This window comes from Hyperoodon ampullatus (genome assembly GCF_949752795.1).
Source record: "Hyperoodon ampullatus genome assembly, chromosome: 7".
Taxonomy (NCBI): Eukaryota; Metazoa; Chordata; class Mammalia; order Artiodactyla; family Ziphiidae; genus Hyperoodon; species Hyperoodon ampullatus.
In genome coordinates this window covers 67017047-67041183 of record NC_136920.1, presented here as the reverse complement: position 1 = coordinate 67041183, position 24137 = coordinate 67017047, and the positions used below count along the sequence as shown (strand labels likewise).

The 24137-nt window shown below is 38.0% G+C and overlaps 1 protein-coding gene across 9 annotated transcripts in view; it reads right to left on the bottom strand.

The window, feature by feature from the left end:
- USP47 (ubiquitin specific peptidase 47) overlaps positions 1–23914 on the bottom strand; it is a gene marked incomplete at its 5' end in the record, with an annotated part of 124406 nt that extends 100492 nt beyond the window's left edge. For all 9 annotated transcript variants that reach the window (XM_079709240.1, XM_079709242.1, XM_079709241.1 and 6 more), the window contains one exon: positions 23876–23914. In XM_079709240.1, the coding sequence (XP_079565366.1) occupies positions 23876–23914 (39 nt within the window). The remainder of the gene's footprint in view (positions 1–23875) is intronic.
- Between the last annotated feature and the right edge of the window lie 223 nt (positions 23915–24137).

The following is a 24137-nucleotide window of genomic DNA, read 5'->3' as shown; positions in this document are numbered from 1 at the left end:
GAAGTACACTCTCTAAATCATATTATGAGGCTAACATGTGATACTAAACTCTAAAAAGACTAATATAAGAAAGGAAAATTATAAACCAATACCACTCATGAAAACTGCAAAAAATGTGAAACTAAGTATTAGGAAACTGAATCTAGCAATGTACTAAAGCATAATACATCACAACCAGGTTCATTTAACATTGGAAATATCAATTTACATAATGCCACACATTAACAGGTTAAGAGAGAAAAGCATGACAACGTATACAATACAGAAAATTCATCTGAAAATAAACATCTTTTCATGATAATGCATAACAAAATAGGAAGAGTATTTCCTTAACTTGATAAAGTGCATCTACAAAAATTTACAGCAAACATATTTAATGACAAAATGATGAAAGCTCTCACTTTAAGAACAAAATAAGGTTGCACACTAGTCACTATTTCTGGTCAACACTGTACCAAAGGGATAGTTCGATAAGGAAGAAAAAGAAAAACAACCTAAATGGATTAGAAAGTGCAGTCATTATACACAGATGTCATGACTGTCTACCTAGAAAACCCAAAATACTTTTCATATAAATTATTGTCATTAATAATAGCTTATCAAAGTTTCTATGCATTAAAAAACCAATAAACCAACAACAGATTTAAAATGCAGTAAAAAATACTATTTACAATAGCATCTTATAAAATACTTAGGAATAGATCTAACCAAAAATCTGCAAGCCTTTTATGAAAAAAACTATAACATCACTTTGTAAGAAATTAACAAAGATCTGAATAAATGATAAGGTAATGAAAGATGTGTCATGTTCATAAATTGGAAGATTCAATACTGTAAAAAAGTTAACTCTCCAAAATTAATCTATAGGTCCAATGTAATTCCAATCAAAATTCCAAGAGTGCGTGCGTGTGTGTGTGTGTGTGTGTGTGTGTGTGTGTGTGTGTTGGGGGGTGGAGGGAGGACTAACAGGTTGATTCTTAAACCTGTACAAATGTGTAAAACTACAAGAATAGCCAAGACACTCCTGAACAACAGTACATGAAAAAGATCTGGGGAGATTCCAAGGACTATACTCCTAGTGTGTACAGCAAACAAAATGATGAGTCTACAGAAAACAAATGACAAAACTAAGCACAGTAGGGCTTCCCTGGTGGTGCAGTGCTTAAGGACCCACCTGCCAATGCAGGGGACATGGGTTTGAGCTCTGGTCCGGGAAGATCCCATATGCTGCAGAGCAACTAAGCCCGTGCGCCACAGCTACTGAGTCTGTGCTCTAGAGCCCGCGAGCCACAACTACTGAAGCCCACGCGCCTAGAGCCCGTGCTCTGCAACAAGAGAAGCCACTGCAATGAGAAGCCCGCACACGGCAACCAGAGAAAGCCCACGTGCAGCAACAAAGACCCAATGCAGCCAAAAATAAATAAATAAAATTTAAAAAGAATTAAATAGAGAACTTACGACCAAAATTTGTGGAAGCAGCAAAACTGTCTGCAAATTGGGTTTCCAATGGTTCTGTATTACAGACACATAATATGCATAAAATATATTATGGATATATATAAATACATGTATAAGCATGAAATAAATTTCCCTTTTTTCTTATAAACCAAAAAATTTTTTTTGCCTATGGATTAAGGACTTACAGATGATTTGACTGTATATATACATACATTTAGAGAGAAACAGATATAGAAATAAAAACAGATTTCATGTTTATATACATATCTGTGCATGTTTTCTACCTCCTTCCACTGAGAGTACCTAGAAGCAATGACATCCCTGTAGCAATAAACACATCTAATGCCCAGATCTTGGCTTCTGAATACCATTCTCCACAAAAAGGGTCCATAGGTCTTTGTAGAAATGGCTGATGTTAGTGTTAGGGCTGGAAAAATACACAAAGAGTTTGGAATGCCCTGCACTGCCAGAAAGTAAGGACATCCTCCAACATTGGTGGGATATGTCAAGAGGACACAGGAATCAGTTGAAAAGGCTCTCACTGGCCAAATATGGAATAATTTAAACATCAAAATAAACAGATGATTTGTTCCATTCAAAAGTTAACATTAAAGAGATCACTGGGCTTCCCTGGTGGCGCAGTGGTTGAGAGTCCGCCTGCCGATGCAGGGGACACGGGTTCGTGCCCCGGTCTGGGAGGATCCCACATTCCGTGGAGCGGCTGGGCCCGTGAGCCATGGCCGCTGAGCCTGCGCATCCGGAGCCTGTGCCCCACAACGGGAGAGGCCACAACAGTGAGAAGCCCACGTACCACCAAAAAAAAAAAAAAAAAAAAGAGATTACTGTATAGAAAGGAAAGTAGTCAAATGACTAAGAATGTATATGTAGGTATTCTGAAACTTCTAATAGTATATCATTTAAATATGTCACATTTCCCATTCCCATTTCTGTTTAGCATTCCTAAACAGTCAAGCCTTTATAATAAAACATCTCTATTAATCATTATAATCAGAAAGTGATACAAATGACATTTTACTAACAAAAACTCAAAACTTTCTTAGTAACCACGTTAAGTCCATTCTCACTAGCATCCTCTATAACTTCCCCCAAATGGCTCAGTCTTCTTAACCATAGCTTTTCATAATATTTCATTTTAAGCTCAAATCTCTAATAAAAAAAATTCTTTCACATATCTAAGGTTTGTATCAGTTTTTTAAAAAACAGAATTTAGCTCTTCTTCTTAATATACTCAAAACAAATATGTCCAAGGAATTGAGGAGATTAGTCAGGAGTACGTAAATACTTCAGAAAATCATAAAGATACAATATGAACATGAATAAAGACCACAACAACTGTGTAGGAAGAAACATAAGCAGATTCTTAAGTGTGATTCTACTTAGCTTAGAAATAAAAACGGATACTTTAAAATCTTAACTACCAAAAACAAACCACAGAAGCAGAAAGTCTAAGGTCCTTTAGGGAATTCTCTAAACAAAATATATTCATTCAGGAAAATAATTCATAATATGTTATAGCTGATGCTTTTGGAAGCATAGTGTGCTCTTAAAACTTCTAAGTAAATTTTAAAAAATTGAATTGATTTTGGAAACTCTGAAAAGTTTCCAAAATGATTTAAAATTTTGAAATTTATTTTACTGCAAGGGCTTTTACTATTTAAAGGAAGTTTGATAATAATCACTCCCTGCTTTAACCTGCTTTCTTCATATATATTGAGTTTCTTCAGATTCAAATCTTCATACAGGAATTTTCTAAAAGATGACTTTGTACCTATTCTAAAAGCTTAGTTCAAGGCATAAAAAAATTGTAAGTACATTCTACTTTACTATTTTAGTTAAATACAGATTCTGTGATAAACTAACTTGCAATATTAACAGGTACTTATTTAATATATCATGAATGGATTTTCTGAACTTAAACTAATATAGAACATGATAACATCAACTGCCTGTCAACATATAACATTTGTTTTTAAAATTTTGTAAAAATACATAAGTTTCATACCTGCCTTTGTACTCTAGTATTAGGGTGTCCCTCAGACTCCTGCATTTCACTTCCTTCTAAAATACCCATGAATCAAGCTCCCAGAACCCCCATAATATAATTAGAAAACTAAATATATAAAACTCTGAAAACTCTGTAACATTTCTTCTTGTAACAGATTACATCAAGTACTCATTCGATTGATTAGTAGAAAAGTAACAATGTAAAGTTTCAGCACATTAAAAGAGTAGTTTACAATCTATTTAACTATGATCAACATATTTCATTTGATAGTTAAGAAGCAAGCAATCAGATAACTCATCACACACGACACAGAACTATAATACATATATTTAAAGATGGATGAACCTTTGGACATCAGATCAAGCTCCTTATTTTACAGATGAACAACAAATTAAGAAACCTGAAGTGACTTGCCTAAGGTCACATATGAACACAGATCTCCTAAGAAATACAAGCTTTCTGATGACTTCATAATGTTGAAAATATTTGTGTCATTAAAATTATGGTAATAGTATTTTTCCTCTCACTTCTATCCTAACACTATTCCCACCTTTGACATACTCCTTTTAACAGTTGTTCTACTACTGTTAATGGGTAACCCACTGTTTAGGCATCTATACTTAGAAACTAAACAAACTAGTCTCAGGAGGGTATATAATATATCCTTTACTATTCCTGTTATCTTTATTTTTGATTACAGCTAAGTTTTCTTCTGTGAGTAGGCTGTTCTTGACAAGCAGTGACTCAGCTTGTGATACAACTGACTTGTTTACAAGTCTTGAATGTTCTACTGCATTACTACTAAATCAAAGTAGATTTTTATGTTATGTGTTACCATGCTTTTTATTTAGAAGCATGGAAAATAAATTTTATAATACCCTGAACATGAAATTATACAACTGAAAAAAATGTTAAGGTTATTTAAAACAATTTAAAGATTTTATTTCCTACTGGAATTGTCTACAGTGCAAAGAGCAATGTAGTGCAGAGGCAAAGGATCTAGGCTAGAACCCTTAGGTCAAGGTGGCTACTTTTCTTTTAGCCGGGTAATCCTATGCAAGTCACTTATCTCTCTCATGGTTCACAAAGACTTTTTCTGAAGATCAAGAGAGAACATCTTAAAAATGCTCCATAGGGCTTCCCTGGTGGCACAGTGGTTGAGAGTCCACCTGGCGATGCAGGGGACTTGGGTTCGTGCCCCGGTCTGGGAAGATCCCACATGCCGCGGAGTGGCTGGGCCCGTGAGCCATGGCCGCTGAGCCTGCGCGTCTGGAGCCTGTGCTCCGCAACGGGAGAGGCCACAACAGTGAGAGGCCCACGTAGCGCAAAAAAAAAAAAAAAAAGCTCCATAAATGATAATAATAATAATATAGTATCATACAAAATGTATTATCATAGAACTGTCAGCTACCATCCTTATAACAGACTTAAGAAATATATAATTCTCAGACTTCCCTGGTGGCGCAGTGGTTAAGAATCTTCTTGCCAATGCAGGGGACAAGGGTTCGAGCCCTGGTCCAGAAAGATCCCCCATGCTGTGGAACAGCTAAGCCCGTGAGCCACAACTACTGAGCCTGCGCTCTAGAGCCCAAGGGACACAGCTACTGAAGCCTGCACGCCTCAACGAAGAGTAGCCCCCGGTCGCCACAACTAGAGAAAGCCTGTGTGCAGCAACGAATACCCAATGCAGCCAAAAATAAATAAATAAATAAATTTTTAAGTGTGTAAAAAAGAGAAATATATAATTCTCAACTATAATATTTATATTATTTAAAATTTCAGAAGATGATCTTTTTTGGGTAATAGAAATTTCATCAGACAGGAAAGACCCGCAAAGATCTTTGTTTTCTGATCGCACAGCCTTCTTACAAAATTTAAAAACCTACTACTGAGGGACTTCCCTGGTTGGCACAGTGGTTAGGAATCCACCTGCCAATGCAGGGGACACGGGTTCGAGCCCTGTTCCAGGAAGATCCCACGTACCACGGAGCAACTAAGCCCGTGTGCCACAACTACTGAGCCTGCGCTCTAGAGCCCGCGAGCCTAAGTGCCACAACTACTGAAGCCCGTGTGCCTAGAGCCCGTGCTCTGCAACAAGAGAAGCCACTGCAATGAGAAGCCCGTGCACTGCAATGAAGAGTAGTCCCTGCTCGCCGCAACTAGAGAAAGCCCACACGCAGTGACAAAGACGCAGTGCAGCCAAAACTAAATAAATAAATAAATTTATTAAAAAATAACAAAAACAGGGCTTCCCTGGTGGCGCAGTGGTCGGGAGTCCGCCTGACGATGCAGGGGACACGGGTTCGTGCCTCGGTCTGGGAGGATCCCACATGCCGCAGAGCGGCTGGGCCCGTGAGCCATGGTCGCTGAGCCTGCGCGTCTGGAGCCTGTGCTCCGCAACGGGAGAGGCCACAACAGTGAGAGGCTCGCGTACCGCAAAAAAACAAAACAAAACAAAACAAAAAACCCTACTACTGAAAAAGAAGCAAAAAGCTACTACCAACAAGTTTATGTAGATTTATAATTTAGAGACAAATCTTATACCTTATCTAGTCCAACTCCCTCATTTCAGAGATGAAGAAAGAAGAAAAAAAAGAAAGGCCCAGAAAGGATAAGCAACGCAAAGCCAAACCAATGCGTTTTCTGATTCCCAAACCATTATCCTCTCCACCAGATAGCTAATATATGAACCCCTTTCTCAAGAAGCCCGTCAAAATTACAGCCATACTCTTTAACACAATTACCAGTTTTCTCTATGTAAATCATCAACTCGAGAATAGATACTCTTTTTACTTCTCTCTCTCCTATCAGTACTAGCAAAACTTTAAATATTCAAATAAAATATGATTTTTTTAAATCAGGCTTAATAAAAAACTTCAAGTACATGAAAAGATACACTACATCACTAGTCATTAAGAAATGCAAATTCAAACCACAGAGATATCCCTATACACTAACTAGAATGATTAAAAAACTAAACTGAAAAATATTGACATTGCCAAGTACCAACACGGAGGCAGAGCAATTGGAATGTGCATACATTGCTCAATGGAATGCAAAATGGTACAGCCATTTCAGAAAAGAGTTTGGCAGTTTCTTACGAAGTTAAACACGCACTTACCATATGAAAACATATGTCTACCAAAAGAAAAAGCTGTACACAGATATTTGTAGCAGCTTATTCAGAATCACCAAAACCTGGAAATAACCCAAATGTCCATCAGTTAATAAATGGATAAACAAATTGTGACACTGGAAAACAAAAAGGAAGCCTAGTGATACAAGAGATAACATAGATAAACATCGTAGTTTTATGCTAGATGAAAGTCAGACTCAAAATGCTACATATTATTTGAATTCCAGTTATATGAGGAAAAGGCAAAACATGAGGGCAGAAAACAGATCAGTGGTTGCAGAGCCTAGAGGTGGGAGGCGGGGTTGATTATAAGAGGCATGAGAAAACTTTTTTAAGGGGATGGAGATGTTCTATATCTTGACTGTGGTGGTGGTTATACAACTGTATAAGTTTGTCAAAATTCATAAAACTGTATGCCTTAAAGGAGCAAATTTTACTGTATATAAATTATACCTCAATAAACTTGACTTTTTCAAAAAAGTCTCATTCTAGCTCTTCCACTACCTGAGACATTAAGTAAGTTATGGGGTTTTTACAGCCTTCATGTTTTCCTCCCCTATAAATGAAGGAGCTGTAATACCTAACTACTACCTCCCTTCCACTGTTAAATCATATTACTGAATTGTAGAAATATTTTCTGCATCACTGTCTATTTTTCTTAGAATTTTAAAAATCATACTTGTGTTATGTTAATGGTAAATAATGTAATAGTAAATAAATATTTCAAGATGTGAATTTAAGATGTCAAAATTAAAGCAGTAATATTTCTTAGATGTCTTTTTTTTTTTGATATGGACCATTTTAAAAGTCTTTACTGAATTTGTTACAATATTGCTTCTGTTTTTATGCTTTGGTTTTTTGGCCATGAGGCATGTGCGATCTTAGCTCCCCGACCAAGGATCGAACCAGCAACCCCTGCACTGGAAGGCAAAGTCTTAACCTCTGGGCCGCCAGGGAAATCCCTTAGATGTCTTTTACTAAGAGACTTCATTGTTAGGTATCTAATTTTTCACCAATTCCCTTTCATTACCACAAACTGCTATAAATAAAGTAATAAATTATACAACTTGGTGTACGTAAAATTAAAGGCAACAAAGTTAAAATACCTAAACACATAAAAAGGTAGACATTTTATATCTATAAAATGGAAGAAATGTATATGAATTTATAGATAGTTTATGTATTGATATATTTACTAAAGCAATACGTATCTTTTACCAGGTAAGTCATACAAAAATTCTACTTTCTAATGTAACCCGGAACTGGGGTTGTAATCAAGAGCTCCTCTCAGTAAAATATTAAAGTCAATTGAATTTGGAGCACTGGGGAAATCCTTGGGAAGATTTCATTAATCCCCTATTAACACTCCTTGCGGTGTTCTCAGTTGCTGCTGCTGCTGCTGCAGCCGCCACCAGTCATCACTCTAGCACCAGTGCCACTTCTAGCCTGTTGAGCTGCCGAAAAGAAGCGGGGTATAAACAGGGAGTTCTCTATGCTATGGCTCCTACCAAGACAAATGCCTGTAAACAGCTAGTGGTAAAGCACTCAAGAAAGCAACCAGCTACAAAAGTCACTCACAAGAATATGTCTTATACTGAAAAGGTGAAGAAAACACATTTTTACAAGCCTCATACTGCAGCTGTCCCTGAAGTACACTGAACTTCTTTCTCACTTGCAAGTGTTCAGCACTTCAAACCAGATCTACACTACCAAAGTGCAGCTACTGGCACATTTCTGGAGGCAAATGAGGCCTACCTAGTTAGCCTATTTGAAGATACCTACCTGTGTGTTATCCATATCAACTATGTAACAATTATGCCAAAGGATATCCTGCCAGGATGACTCAAATGTGGAGAATACACTTAAGATGCATTATGAAGGGAAACATTTTATTCTTAAAAGAACAAACAAAAAAATACCTAATTATATGACTGCAAATGAAAAAAAAAAAAAGCAGGTGAGAGAATCGGTATTATAGCAAATTCCACCTTGCCCCATTTTCGTTTGTGTGTAAATGTTTAATACTAATGCAGTGATATAAAACATTCATGCAAGTAAACAATGTTTCAGCGAACAAGTTTCACTGAATTTGTAACAATTATAAACAAATCTGTAAACTTTTTCTGCCAAAAACGTTTCCTGCCCACTAATGTCTGCACAATAAAAACCTAAATTCCTTTTAGGTATACAAAGCCTTCAGAATTTTAAACACAATCTGTCAGAACTATCTTCTCTCACTCAACCCCAGGCACCCCATGCATTTACGCCAAACTTTCGGCCACTTTTAAAATGCATTACAGACTTGTGTGTTTTAAATGCCATTTCTCCTAACTAAAAGTTCTTACTTCCTTCTTTACTTGGCAGTCAAGTCATCCTTTGTGACCTAATTTAAGTGTTACATTCTCACAGGATCCCCTATATAAACCTGGTAGCTCCCTCCTCTATGGTTCCACTTTATTTCCAAATTATGCATTTGCCTCATTACAAATTTTTGTCTCCCAGGCTAGACTAGCATCTAGAACTAGGTCACATTCCTTATTCATCTTTGATTCTCTGGTTCTTGGCAGCTACTAACTCAATGCTTAACTGAATGAATTCGACAGCATCCAGAGCTATGGAAATCTACATTAAGAATAATTAAAGCATATTTAAGATGAAATAAAAATATGTAATATCATTTGAAACAAGAAAGGTATTTATAGTCAAACTACAATGCTTTGGTTATACTAGAAAATTTCACTTAGGTGATAAATGAACCAGAGGTTCATGGTTTTCCTAAAGCTAAACCAAAAGTACTGGACTCACTGTATACAGAAAGATTTAAATTCCAGATCATTTTTTTAAAATTATGTCACTTAGCCCTTAATTTTTCTCTACTGGAAAGCCACTATATTTCTGCTAATATTTGAATGACTCTGCAAGTCTTATAGCAGTCAATTACACAGCATCAAATCTAAAGCACAATCAGTAATACAACTGACAAAAATAGACAGGTTAATTGGTTCTTCTATCCATGTCAACTGTTTATACTCTAGAGTTTTTGAAAATCAGAATTATCAAACACATAAAGTTCTCCCGGAAACAAACTATTCTTAACATGAATCCTGCTTTAAAATAACATTTCACACTGAAACTTATAAACAAATAACTTGTTAATCTAGTAAGTTATTTCAACAAATATCTATATATACTAAACCGATTTTTCTTAGGATCTCATTAGACTAAAAAGTTTCATTTGTACTTTGTCACATGTTTCAACTATCAAAAAGTAGTAAAAACAGGTCTTACCTGATAATATAAAAGAGCCTGTCAAATCTAACAATCATTTAGGATTTATGCTGACAGGTCATATCAGATACCTGACTTCAAACAACTAAGCATATTTAATAACTAAAATATGACTTCATTTTTATTTAATCAATATATATTGGACAACAACAATGTACAGTACATTATGCTGGCCCCTAGGGAGAATACAGGATGAAGGTAGTAACAGTAATGAAGGTAGTAACACTTATTATGACAGATAACATTTATAAGAGTGCTTAGTAAGTGGAAGACACTTTGTATGTATTAACTCATTAACTGTTCCCAACAACCCTAGGAGGTAGTTACTAGTACCCTCATTTAACTTAGGTAATGGTAGGTTAAATAACTTGCCCAAGGTCACAAAACTGGTACTTGAACCCAGGCACTCTGACTGTTGTGTCCTGACTTTGAAGAGCTTCTAATAAAGGTATTAACACAAATAATAAAAGTATTAACTTATAATTTTTCAAATGTCAAAAGCTACAATGTTATGGGATTTCAGGGTTAGAAAAATGCTATCAGGTTGAAAGAGGAGAATCAGGAAAGGTTTCTTATAGTAGTAAGAAGGGCTAGATTTTGCTGGTTGGGTAGGATTTTAAAAGCTTGCTTTTTAAAAACATAAAAAATTCAATACAGCTGCATGGCATGGCCAAAACAAACAAACAAACAAACAAACAAATAAATAAACATATTGGGAATTCCCTGGCAGTCCAGTGGTTAGGACTTAGTGTTCCCACTGCCAGGGCCTGCTTTCAATCCCTGGTGGGGGAACTAAGATCCGCAATCGGTGCAGCATGGCCAAAAACAAACAAACAACAACAAAAAACAAATTCAAGACATATATCTTGGTAAGTTTCATAAAAACAGTAATCTCTCAACACTCTCGACAGTGGATTGCAGCAACAGTTTTATGTCAATGAAAATGTTCCTGTCCATGGCTACTTTAGGTATGCTTGGTTCAGTTTAGTTCCATTAAACAAAAGCATAGGGCAATTACTATTGCTCCCACACCTTGAGACAAAGTAAACAGAAGTATTCAGTAGAGCAGAGAGGAGACATCTGTTCACTTACACTACACCTATATCCATCTCTTCTTCCATTATACTGACAGAAAAGCAGGCTCAGGAAAAATACATTCTTTAAGAATCTTGATGTGAAAGAGCACATTATTTTTGCCAATCATTTGCCGTCGCTGCTAGTCACAATTATTTTGCCAAAGAGTTTTTTACAGTGGAGAATGTTTGTACAAAAGTAGATTCTAAGCAGCAATACATGGACAGAACACTTTAAAATCCATGTAATCAGCCTCATAGAAGAATATGCCTCTGAATATCATGTCACCTATCATGTTGTCTGAACTGAATAAGGTCCTTAATACCAATGAATCAAGTTTTTAAAGTCGATGTCTTCTGGAACCTAAATTTACAATAGGTATTTGAATGTATATTTAATACTATGTTTTTCACAACCCCCTTTCTTTTTCTTTTTTTTGGCAATTTTTTATTTTATTTTTTAACTTTTTATTTTATATTGGAGTACAGTTGATTAACAATGTTGTGATAGTTTCAGGTGTACAGCAAAGTGATTCTGTTATACATATACATGCATCTATTCTTTTTCAAATTCTTTTCCCATTTAGGTTGTTACATGATATTGGGCAGAGTTCCCTGTGCTACACAACACCCTATTTTCAATACAATCTTTTCTTTCAACTTGGGCTATGATGGTGATGGTATGTTAGTATTCTGGAAATGCACTAAGCCTCTCCCCTCCATTTTGGCAAAAAATTTACAATATTTGGTACTAAGACACAAAACATTTATGTGACTAATCCAAAAAATGGAAAATAAGAGGCAAGAATCCTAAAAATGTACTTAAGAAAGTACTTAAATAGTTTTCATGTAAAATCAAAGTTCACCCATTTAAAACTCCCTAAAAAGCAGATATTAAAAAATATTTCATATTATTCACTCAGGGCAAGTGACAAACAAAAGCATACAGCACATCAGGGAACAGCAACTAATGTGGTTGAATGTGGCTAAAACAAAATTGGCTTGGGGCAGGAGATAACAAAAACATTAAGAATTTCTGGTCAAAGAGGACAGATTGAATACAAGCATTTAGCTCAAAAGCTTCCTAAAATCTCTCTGAAACAAGAATAAAGAAATTGTTTAAAGAGCATAAATCCATAGGAAACCAGAAACACAATTTTAGAAGCTAGAAAGCAGAACAAGTGGTAGTGACTATTACACCTGAGAAGGTTGAAACCTACATTAGCCTAGATGAAAAACAAAGACACCTGGCTTATAGCACATACCACATTTACAATTATACTAAAAGACCCCTAAACTCTCTGCAGAAGTGGTTGATTGCAGGGTTGGGGCAGGGCAAGTATAAGATGGGTTGAAGCATTGCCACAAAGTACAGAAGTGCTCAAAAGGCAAGGATGAGCACAGATGCCAACCAGAAAGAGCTCTCCCTGGCCAAGACTGGAACAATTTGAGCAACAAAATAAATAACAATAGTTTGGGGTTATAATCGAAAGAATAAAATAAATATCTTAAGTCTATACTGACATAAATAAATAATTAAGTAAATAAATGTGGGAGAAGGGACAACTCTTCCTCACAAAAGAATTCCAATTAATAAATGTAGAAATAATGAGGGAAGCAGAAAAATCACTATTAGAATGCAACAGTAACAAGATCTATAAATGGATGCTAAAACTAATGGGCAGAAGTTTAAGAAGAAACAGGATATCTGCATGGTCTCAAAGTAGTTAGTAATTATTAAAGAGGAAAATAGTAACTTTACAGTGGAGAAACCTAGCAGAATCACCTGAACCAAGTGATCAAAGGTTAACATCACAGTAGGACACATCAGCATCATGTCCCCCCCACCCCCTGCCAAATGATGCACAGAGAAGGACATATCACTTCTGTGATAGCCTTCTCTTTAATAACCTCAATCTAATCATGAGAAAATATCAGACAAACCCAAATTGAGGGCGATTCTGCAAAAACAACTAGTGCTGTTCAAAATGTCAAGGTCATGAAAGAGAAGAAAAGTCTGAGAAATTGTCACAGATAAGAGGAAACTAAGGAGACATGACAACAAAATTCAATGTGGGACTCTGAGTTTGGATCTTGGAATAAAAAGAAACATTAGCGGAAAACTGGTCAAATCCGAATAAATTCTGCAGTATAGTTAATAGTATTGTACTAAAGTTAATTTCTTACTTTTGATAAGTGTTCTATGGTTATAAAATGTTACCATGAGGAGAAGCTTGGTGACAGGTATATGGGAACTCTGTGTATTCTTTTTTCAAGGTTTCTATAAAAAATTAAAAAGAAAAAAGGGAAAAAAAACCCCGAAAAGGCTCAGGAACTAGCAGTTTCAGATACGCTGGGAGCAAGAGTGAAGTCCAAGCTAGAATAAGAGATTAAAGTCTGCTTAAGAAGCAGTCAGAACTCCCAGATCCTCTCTCTTTTACTTTGACCCTTCCTGGCAAAAGACTAAGCAATCTCAGGAGAGCATAAAACAAGGTCTCTCTGGAGTAGAGGATGCCAGGTGCAATCAAATTTGAGGGCTGCCACATTGAAAACTGGAGAATTAAATGAAAGGGTATTCATGTACTTTATGATGAAACCCACAACCCCGTTTCCTACTCAGTTCCCAAGCTTGTTCTCTCCAAGCAAAAGATCAAAAATCTTTTCTGGGAAATCAATTCAGCACAAGAGAAAAACGTGTCACTAGGAGTCTACAAGGAAATTATCCACACATATCTAAAGCACAGGGAAAACCATAATTACCCACTGGCAGAGCTTCCATTCAGCTTTTTAAGGCCCCTCTTCTAAATAAGCATTGAGTTCCAAGGAATACCAGACATCTAAAAAAAGCATCTAATATGAAAGACAAAGCTCAAAGCAAACAAACAGAAAAAGGAAATTTGGAGAAAAGAGAGAATATGCAGAGAAGAAAAGTATCAATAATTCCCTAAGAGAGATAAGACACTGCATCCATAAAACAAAAATAGGATATCAAAAACAGGATATATCAGGATATATTAAAACTTTTTCAGAAAAAAAAGAGTACTTGGAAATTATAAACATGATAGCAGATATAAAACCTTAGTAGAAGAATCAGAAGATAAAATTGAGAAAAATCTCCCAGAAAACAGAGGAAAAAGGAAAAGAAATGGAAAATAGATGTAAACAGAAGAAAATTAGAGAAACCAAGACAGCAGACCCATTACCTAAATGAGTTCAAGAGAGAGAACAGAGAAAACAAAGGGGAAGAAACAAAAGAAATGACTTAAGAAAATTTCCCAGAACTGATGAGACAAATTTCAGATTGAATAAGACTACCCTGAACCCAGCAGAAGTGGAGAAAAACAGACCTGTACACATAATACAGGAATTTCAGAACTCTAGGGGAAAAGGTTCTCCAAGCTTCCAGAGAGGAAAAATAAGATCAAAATCTTCTGGGCAGGGACTTCCCTGGTAGTGCAGTGGTTAAGAATCTGCCTGCCAATGCAGGGGAAAAGGTTCTCCAAGCTTCCAGAGAGGAAAAATAAGATTCAAAATCTTCTAGGCAGGGACTTCCCTGGTAGTGCAGTGGTTAAGAATCTGCCTTTCCAATTTGTATGGAAACACAAAAGACCCCGAATAGCCAAAGCAATCTTGAGAACGAAAAATGGAGCTGGAGGAATCAGGCTCCCTGACTTCAGACTATACTACAAAGCTACAGTAATCAAGACAGTATGGTACTGGCACAAAAACAGAAAGATAGATCAATGGAACAGGATAGAAAGCCCAGAGATAAACCCACGGACATATGGTCACCTTATCTTTGATAAAGGAGGCAGGAATGTACAGTGGAGAAAGGACAGTCTCTTCAATAAGTGGTGCTGGGAAAACTGGATAGGGACATGTAAAAGTATGAGATTAGATCACTCCCTAACACCATACACAAAAATAAGCTCAAAATGGATTAAAGACCTAAATGTAAGGCCAGACACTATCAAACTCTTAGAGGAAAATATAGGCAGAACACTCTATGACATAAATCACAGCAAGATCCTTTTTGACCCACCTCCTAGAGAAATGGAAATAAAGACAAAAATAAACACATGGGACCTAATGAAACTTCAAAGCTTTTGCACAGCAAAGGAAACCATAAACAAGACCAAAAGACAACCCTCAGAATGGGAGAAAATATTTGCAAATGAAGCAACTGACAAAGGATTAATCTCCAAAATTTATAAGCAGCTCATGCAGCTCAATAACAAAAAAACAAACAGCCCAATCCAAAAATGGGCAGAAGACCTAAATAGACATTTCTCCACAGAAGATATACAGACTGCCAACAAACACATGAAAGGATGCTCAACATCTTTACTCATTAGAGAAATGCAAATCAAAACTACAATGAGATATCATCTCACACCAGTCAGAATGGCCATCATCAAAATATCTAGAAACAATAAATGCTGGAGAGGGTGTGGAGAAAAGGGAACACTCTTGCACTGCTGGTGGGAATGTGAATTGGTACAGCCACTATGGAGAACGGTATGGAGGTTCCTTAAGAAACTACAAATAGAACTACCATATGACCCAGCAATCCCACTACTGGGCATATACCCTGAGAAAACCATAATTCAAAAAGAGACATGTACCAAAATGTTCATAGCAGCTCTATTTACAATAGCCCAGAGATGGAAACAACCTAAGTGTCCATCATCGGATGAATGGGTAAAGAAGATGTGGCACATATATACAATGGAATATTACTCAGCCATAAAAAGAAATGAAATTGAGCTATTTGTAATGAGGTGGATGGACCTAGAGTCTGTCATACAGAGTGAAGTAAGTCAGAAAGAGAAAGACAAATACTGTATGCTGACACATATATATGGAATTTAAGAAAAAAAAATGTCATGAAGAACATAGGGGTAAGACAGGAATAAAGACACAGACCTACTAGAGAATGGACTTGAGGATATGGGGAGGGGGAAGGGTAAGCTGTGACAAAGTGAAAGAGCGGCATGGACATATATACACTACCAAACGTAAGGTAGATAGCTAGTGGGAAGCAGCCACATAGCACAGGGAGATCAGCTCGGTGCTTTGTGACCGCCTGGAGGGGTGGGATAGGGAGGGTGGGAGGGAGACGCAAAAGGGAGGTGATATGGGAACATATGTATATGTATAACTGATTAAATAAAAAATAAAGGAAAAAAAAAAAAAAAGAATCTGCCTGCCAATGCAGGGGACCCGGGTTCGATCCCTGGTCCGGGAAGATCCCACATGCCGTGGAGCAACTAAGCCTGTGCGTCACAACTACTGAGCCCGCGTGCTGCAACTACTGAAGCCCGCGCACCTAGAGCCCGTGTTCTGCAACGAGAGAAGCTATGGCAGAGAGAAGCCATGGCAATGAGAAGCCCGCACACTGCAACGAAGAGCAGGCCCTGCTTGCAGCAACCAGAGAAAGCCCGCACACAGCAACGAAGACCCAGCGCAGCCAAAAATTAATTAATTAATTAAAAAAAAAATCTTCTAGGCATCTGATGTTTCAACAGCAACACTGAAAACAATGTGACAATGGAGCAATGTATTCAAAATTCTGAGAGAAAATTATTTCTGACTGAGAATTCTCTGCCCAGCCAAACTATCTATAAAGCAAGAGGGTAGAAACATTTTCAGACATGTGAAGTCTTGAAAAAATTATAGCCCATCCAGAAAGCTATTGAAAGTGGTCCTCCAAAATGAGAACACAAAGAAAGATGAAGACATCAGATACAGAGCTAGGAGCTCTAATACAAGAGAGACCTGACGGAAACTACTAAGATGATTATAAAGGCAAATCTAAGACAGCAGCTGCAATTCAAGGAAATTCATCAAAAAATTGGTAGTTTGAACATAATAAGGAGAAGACTCATATACTTGAGAGTCTGGACTAAATCAGAGTTTTTATTGACATTTTGGACCACATAATTCTTTGTTGTGGGAGGCGGTCCAGTGCAGTGCAGGATGATGCTTGGCAGCATAGCTGGCTTCTGCTCGCTAGATGTCAGTAGCACACTCCTGCCCTCCCTCACCTACCCAACATAGCCAATATCCTCTGGGTTGCCCCCAATTGAGAACCACTTGGTTAAATTAATGATAAATACATAGAAAACAAAGCAAAAGCAAATTTTTAGAAAATGTTAAGTCATGGAAAACAAAATACTGTACAGAAAGGGAAAATCATCACAATAAACTATAAGGCTCAACTATGAATACAGTGACATTGATATAAACTTTGAAACTTGATGTATCCAAACAACTTGCAATATGACAATATTGGAAGGATTGGGCAGAATTGAGAAGTGTGTCTGTGTTTGGGGATAGTGGTAAACCGAATCTTCCATTGTGGGAAGTCCGTAGACAATCCATTCAACTGAAAAAATCATGAGGGAAAACTATAGGCATACTATTTTGAAATATGGAGATAAATATCAAAAGAATGAGTAGCAAGTGGTTGCCTCCAGAGAGCCCAAAATGAAGGGGAGGGAGAATCTGCAGAGCAGAGTTATTCAACTCTTTTCAATATGTGCATGTATAACTTTGACAAAAATTAATTTTAAAAAACAAATCAATTGAGGCTACATTATGAAGGACTTTCCTACTGATTAAGGCCACAATGACTTAGAAACAAACAGCTATACAACTTTGAATAATTTACTTTTTTTTTTTGGCTGCATTGGGTCTTCATTGCTGTGTGTGGGCTTTCTCTAGTTGCGGCGAGCAGGGGCTACTCTTTGTTGCGGTGCACAGGCTTCTCATTGCGGTGCCTTCTCTTGTTGTGGAGCACGGGCTCCAGGCGCGTGGGCTTCAGTAGTTGTGGCACGTGGGCTCAGTAGTTGTGGCATGCGGGCTCTAGAGCACAGGCTCAGTAGTTGTGGCGCATGGGGTTAGTTGCTCCGCGGCATGTGGAATCTTCCTGGACCAGGGCTCAAACCCGTGTCCCCTGCATTGGCAGGTGGATTCTTAACCACTGCGCCACCAGGGAAGCCCAAGTTACTTACTCTTTAAGCCTTACTTTCTTTCTATCTATCTATAAAATACATAATGAAAGATAAGAGATGCCTTAAAGGGCTTTATAGATATTAAGTAAGTGTGTAAATTGTTTAGCACAGTGTCTGGTGCATAGTGTTTATTAATATTACCTAGTATTCAATTTGCAATCAGAGGGTAATAATTATAAACTTTAAAACAGGTAAGTCATAATGTCATGTGTTTTAGAAAGTAATGGCTGTTGTGGTGAGGATAGTTACGAAAGAAAAGAGCCTAGAAGAACACAGACCATTTAAAAGGGCTACATTTGGGCTTCCCTGGTGGCGCAGTGGTTGAGAGTCCGCCTGCCGATGCAGGGGACACGGGTTCGTGCCCCGGGTGGGAAGATCCCACATGCCGCGGAGCGGCTGGGCCCGTAAGCCATGGCTGCTGAGCCTGTGCGTCCGGAGCCTGTGCTCCGCAACGGGAGAGGCCACAACAGTGAGAGGCCCACGTATCGCAAAAAAAAAAAAAAAAAAAAAAAAAAATAAAAGGGCTACATTTGAATGAGAAAATAGAGGCAGAGCCACGAAGAGAAAGGTGAGGATACAAGAGATATTTTTCAAGTGACGATTTAACTATATATGAAAAAAAGGAAAAAGGAGGAGTCAAAAAAAGTTCCAACTTAAGCAAATAAACAGATGATGATGACACTAACTGAACAAGAGAATACAAAGAAAGAACTATGCTGGGAGGAGGACATGAGAAGAGAGGAAAGAGAAATGAGGTTGATATTACACATATTTAATCTGTAGGTCCTAGAGTACAACCAAGTAGAGATATCCAGTATGCAGGTGGAAATCCGAAACTAGAAGAGAGGTCAGGGCTGTAGATATAAATGTGTAAATTACAATCAAAGGTTGAAGCCATACAAATTAAAAGAATACTCATTTGACATGTTCCATAATATTTAATTGAATTTATTTTTTTAAAAAAACAGACAATAGAGATGAAAAACAAGTTGTTTTAATGTTTTGAGGGCTCTCAATATCAACGGCCCTGATATAGTTATGAGGTCATTGTGAAGTTAATGAGTTAATACACACAAAGCACATACAACAGTATGTGACATATAATAAATGCTCAATAAATTTTGGTTATTATTATCATTAGTTCCAGACAGAAGTAGTGTTTATTATATGGAAAAGAGAGGCAGAAAAAAATCCACTGAGATATGGAACTACATATTCTTTTTCTTTAATTTTTCTATTCTTTCTACATTTATATACTCCTTGGATGCACTTTAAGTATTGCAGTGAAAGTATTATTTTAAAACTATTAGTAATATGTACCTTTTATCCTTAATTATACTATAAAATATTGGAGGAAAAAATCATTTTATCTAAATATTCCCTATATGGCAGCGTACAGTAATGTACAGTGAGTACACAACAAATATTAATGTCACAAATCCTTATAAGGAAACAGAATAATAGAAACAATGATGCAATAAATGAAAGTGGAATGACATTAAAAGAGATCTCAAAGTCAACATCAATATAAAACAATTCAAAGACATATAGTAGAGTGAAAAAGTGAGGTGAAATGCTTTGTTGTTTACCACAAAGAATAGACCACACTCACTTTGCTCTCCCCTGGGTACAACAATTAGGAGAAATATTAAAAACACTGGATTATGTCTAAAAGAAAGCAACTGAGAAACAAAGAACTGAGGATGCTCAGTCCTCCTCCCCTCCCCCCTCTTCAACAATGAGAAAAAGCTGTCCTATGCAAAATGATTTAAGATTTCTCTGTTGTTCAGAGGCAACTTTCAAAAGATGGCAGCTACAGAGATCTAGACTTCTCTCAACTCAAAAACTTAAAACAACAGATCTCTTCTAAGACAAAGATGTTACCAGAGATGTCATGAAGGTATTCAAGTAAAGGCTGGAAAACAGTTTGCCAAGGATGTTGTGGAAAATATCCAAGCAGGGGAAATTGGTTAGAACTCTAAGTTTCCTTGCAACCCTGTAACCATATCAATGAATATTACTGAAGATCAGTGTCCTTCAGAAAGGACACTGTCTTAGACCTATAATACATACCAAAAAAAAAAGAGAGAGAGAAAGAGACAGACACACACAAAGATCTCTGCTGTCAAGAAATCCATAATGAGGGCTTCCCTGGTGGCGCAGTGGTTGAGAGTCCGCCTGCCGATGCAGGGGACACGGGTTCGTGCCCCGGTCCGGGAGGATCCCACATGCCGCAGAGCGGCTGCGCCCGTGAGCCATGGCCGCTGAGCCTGCGCGTCCGGAGCCTGTGCTCCACGGCGGGAGAGGCCACAACAGTGAGAGGCCCACGTACCACAAAAAAAAAAAAAAAAAGAAATCCATAATGAATAATAATAAAATACAGTCTGAGACCATAATAGATGTCACAAAGCACTATTTATTAATTGCCAAATGAATTCTATTCATATATAAAAGTCTTCTAAGAAGGAGAAATCCTTAAGGTTAAACGGTCAGAAAAGGCTTTTTAGAATAAATGAGATATGAGGTAGTGAGGGAAAGATGTTTATGAATGTTCTGAATCAGTGGGCAGAAGTAGGAAAGAAGAGGCAGCACAAACAGAAGTGAAAAGCAAGTTAGAGAAAAACCTGTTTGGCTGCATTAAAAACTTGTTTTGAGGAAGAAGAGATAAGCTGAAAGGGCAGACTGTGGCCAGAATCAAAGTGTACTAGGCATTGAACACCAAGCTAAATAGTTTCAAATTTATCCTGCATACAGCATCTGTATCAACTACTCAATTCTGCTACAGCCATAGATAATAGTAAATAAATGGGCATCAATGTGTTCCAATAAAACTTTATTTATGAATACTGAAATCTAAATTTCATATACTTCCATGTGTCACAGATTATTTTTATTATTGTGACATTTTTTCAACAATTTGAAAATGTAAAAATCATTCTTAACTCATGGGCCAAACAAAACAGGCTGTGGGCTGAATTTGGCCCAGGGACTAGTTTGCCAAGCCCTGCATGACACTAAGCTACCTTCTTCAGCAGTCCTCTAAGGTACATTTGTCCTTGAGCTTCAGGGACCAGAATAACATATTATTCGTTCAACAACTGCACACACATGGATGCACACATTTAACCAATATCTAAGTCTAGTAAGTGTCAGAGGTTCTCTAAAAAAGAAAAGCCCGTCAAATTGTTGGTAATAAGCCAGTAGAACAGAAGTAAGACATTTTAAAATTCTGTAATTTATTTTCACATAGTAAATGGACTTAGAGAGTTACAAACTACTTTTACGGAGCCTCTAGGTTCCATGAAGGGATGTGTAAAACAGAGTATAATCAAAGAGATGTGAGTTCTAGTCCTAGCTCTGTCATTTATTTCCTCATTATGTGACCCTGAACAAGTCACTTTCAATCTTCTGGCCCTCATTTCCTCATCTATAGAAGTGAAGGGGTATAAGTTACTAAATGATCACTATGTGTTCTCTCAGCTTTAGCACTATATAATTCTACTCGTACTTAAAAAGACCAGACAGGTGATGACGAAGATGAGACGAAAGTGATAATTAAGGACACAGAAAAAAAGAGAAAGACATTGACTAAATGAGTGGTCAGATAGGACAAACAGGCAGGGGAAAAAGGCCCCAAAGTACAGTATTACTAAAATCAAGGAATTTTTTTAAAGTATCAAATGCAAAAGAAAATTCAAGGAAGAGAAGCAGGCAAGAATTCAAGAAGAGAAGTATGGCCATCAAAAAAGAATGAATTACTTAGCTAGCTAAAAAAGTGACAGACTTTTGAGATTTGAGAGTACTGTGCATGTTTCCAGGAATCAAAAAAGGTGTCAGGGAAAAAAGAAAAGACTGAAGATGAGTCTAGGGAACAGAAAATAAAGGCATGTGGTCCAGAAAGAGTAGGGGAAAAAAAAAATGTTGGAAGTCAGGATGAGTTTGAAGCCTCAGGTAAGGGAGTTAGTCTTAAAGGAGAGGCGTTTAATCTTTAAAATCCAAAAGGTAAAAGCAGCATTGCAGGTATGTTCCTGTGAAAGTGTTTATTTATACTATGTTTTCTATAAATCAAATTATTAGGGAAATAAACCTAATATTGGGCTTTCTTAAAGCAAAGTTCCACCTATATTATATTTTCTAATGGTCAAAAAATTAAGAAAGGGGACTTCCCTAGTGGCGCAGTGGTTAAGAATCCGCCTGCCAATGCAGGGGACATGGGTTTGAGCCCTGGTCCTGGAAGATCCCACATGCCACAGAGCAACTAAGCCCATGCGCCACAACTACTGAGCCTGCGCTCTAGAGCCCGCGAGCCACAACTACTGAGCCCGCGCTCTAGAGCCCGCGCGCCTAGGCAACAAGAGAAGCCACCACAATGAGAAGCTCGCGCATCACAAGGAAGAGTAGCCCCCGCTCACCACAACTAGAGAAAGCCTGACCCAATGCAGCCATAAATAAATAAATTAATTAATTAAAATAAAATAAAATAAAGAAAGAACTTTGCTTTTCATAGGAATGAAAACCAGCACTATGTAGCTCTAAAAGAAAATTCATTTTTATATCTCTCATCGCACCTATCACTTCCATCCCTGCATGAGAGTTACCTTTGTAGAAAAGTACCTAGTCCTTACTTGGAGTTCAATGAATACTAGTGTTACCTTCCTTAGTAGCCTTAAAAGCTCCCACGGCAAGAATTCTGATTAATTCCTCTGTTTATCTGCTTTGCAGAGTTGGTGGTGCTTGATGAATAAATACTGACACATGATAACTTAGTTAAAAAAAAAACTGTCCTTGCAAAACAATCATCTGATAATGTTGGGAAAATATTCATATCATACATACACAACTCCAATAACACTTTTCCAGTGTCGGAGCTTGGTCAAGTAGCAACAAATTGCTACAAAGCAACCAAAAAAGGCAAAAAAAAAAAAAAAAAAAAAAGAATTAAGAATTTTTAAGAACATCACTCAAAAACATCAAGATCCAACACAGCTAATTTCAACGGACACTTGCCTCTATTTAAGGTATATGAGAACTAAAAATCCAAAGCATTTGCCTGATGATCAACCAGTTAAAAATACACGTTTGGATACCCTGTAGATATTTATAAAGCCAACAGAGATACTATTAATATGTTGAAATTCCCTGGCCAGTGCTGGATTCTACCATTAATCCTCTCCTACTATTCAAGAGAAGCCAAGAAGTCAAGCCTTCTCATATCACTTGCTTTTAAGAATTTAAGAAGTCACCCAAACTGGCGTACACAGTCCAACTACAAAAAGTAATTCAGCTCTCCATATGGTAATGCTTCGCTATCTCTTACCTTTGCGTGGAAGTCACATTTACTACTTTTCATCGATCATTGGGAGGCCCCATTTAGGCAGACCCATAGTACTAACCAAGTAAGAAACAGTTGTTCAAAACAGTCGTAGCAGTTAACTGCCCTCCCACAACGCTCAAGTTGGGTGTAGATTTCACAAGCCCTGAAAGCTATACACTGCCACTGTCAAAACCAGAAGCAGCACCGTCACCCTGTCGTGCCCGTCAGCCAGTGTTGCAGAATGTTTTCTTTGAAATCACCTCTCTACCTTGGCTCAACGTGTTAAATAACTACTTGAGAAGCCACCTTCTCCCCCAAAGCAGGACCCGATTCCTTCCAGTCCGCTCCTTTATTTGTCCAGCCCCACAAACCCAAGGGGAGAGGTCTCCGCTCCCCGGCCCCCTAGACCCAGTCGGGTCTCCCAATTGCTCGCCGCACCCACCATGCACCCCCAACACCTCCTTCCCCCAAAGGCGGGCCGGCCCACGCCGGCCCCTCGCCCCGGCCTGCGTTGCCTAGAGCGGCCGCAGGCCTCGGGCCTAACCTCCTCCGCTGGCCCCTCACCTCCTTCGGGACCAGTTGGTTCTCCTCGCCGGGCACCATCGCTCAGACTCCGGCCGCTCCTCTCCGCCCTGCCGGGGGAGGGGGAGGGTAGCGGCGGCTCTAGCTCAGGAGAAAACGGCAGCGGCCGTCATCCTCTCCACCGCTTGCGCTCGGGCTACCGAAGAGGCCGCAGCCTGGGCCTCAGACACCAGCGCGCAGACACCGACCCAAGGCTCCGCCGTCGTCGCCGCCGCAGCCGCCTTCGTCGTCGGCCCCTCCCCCA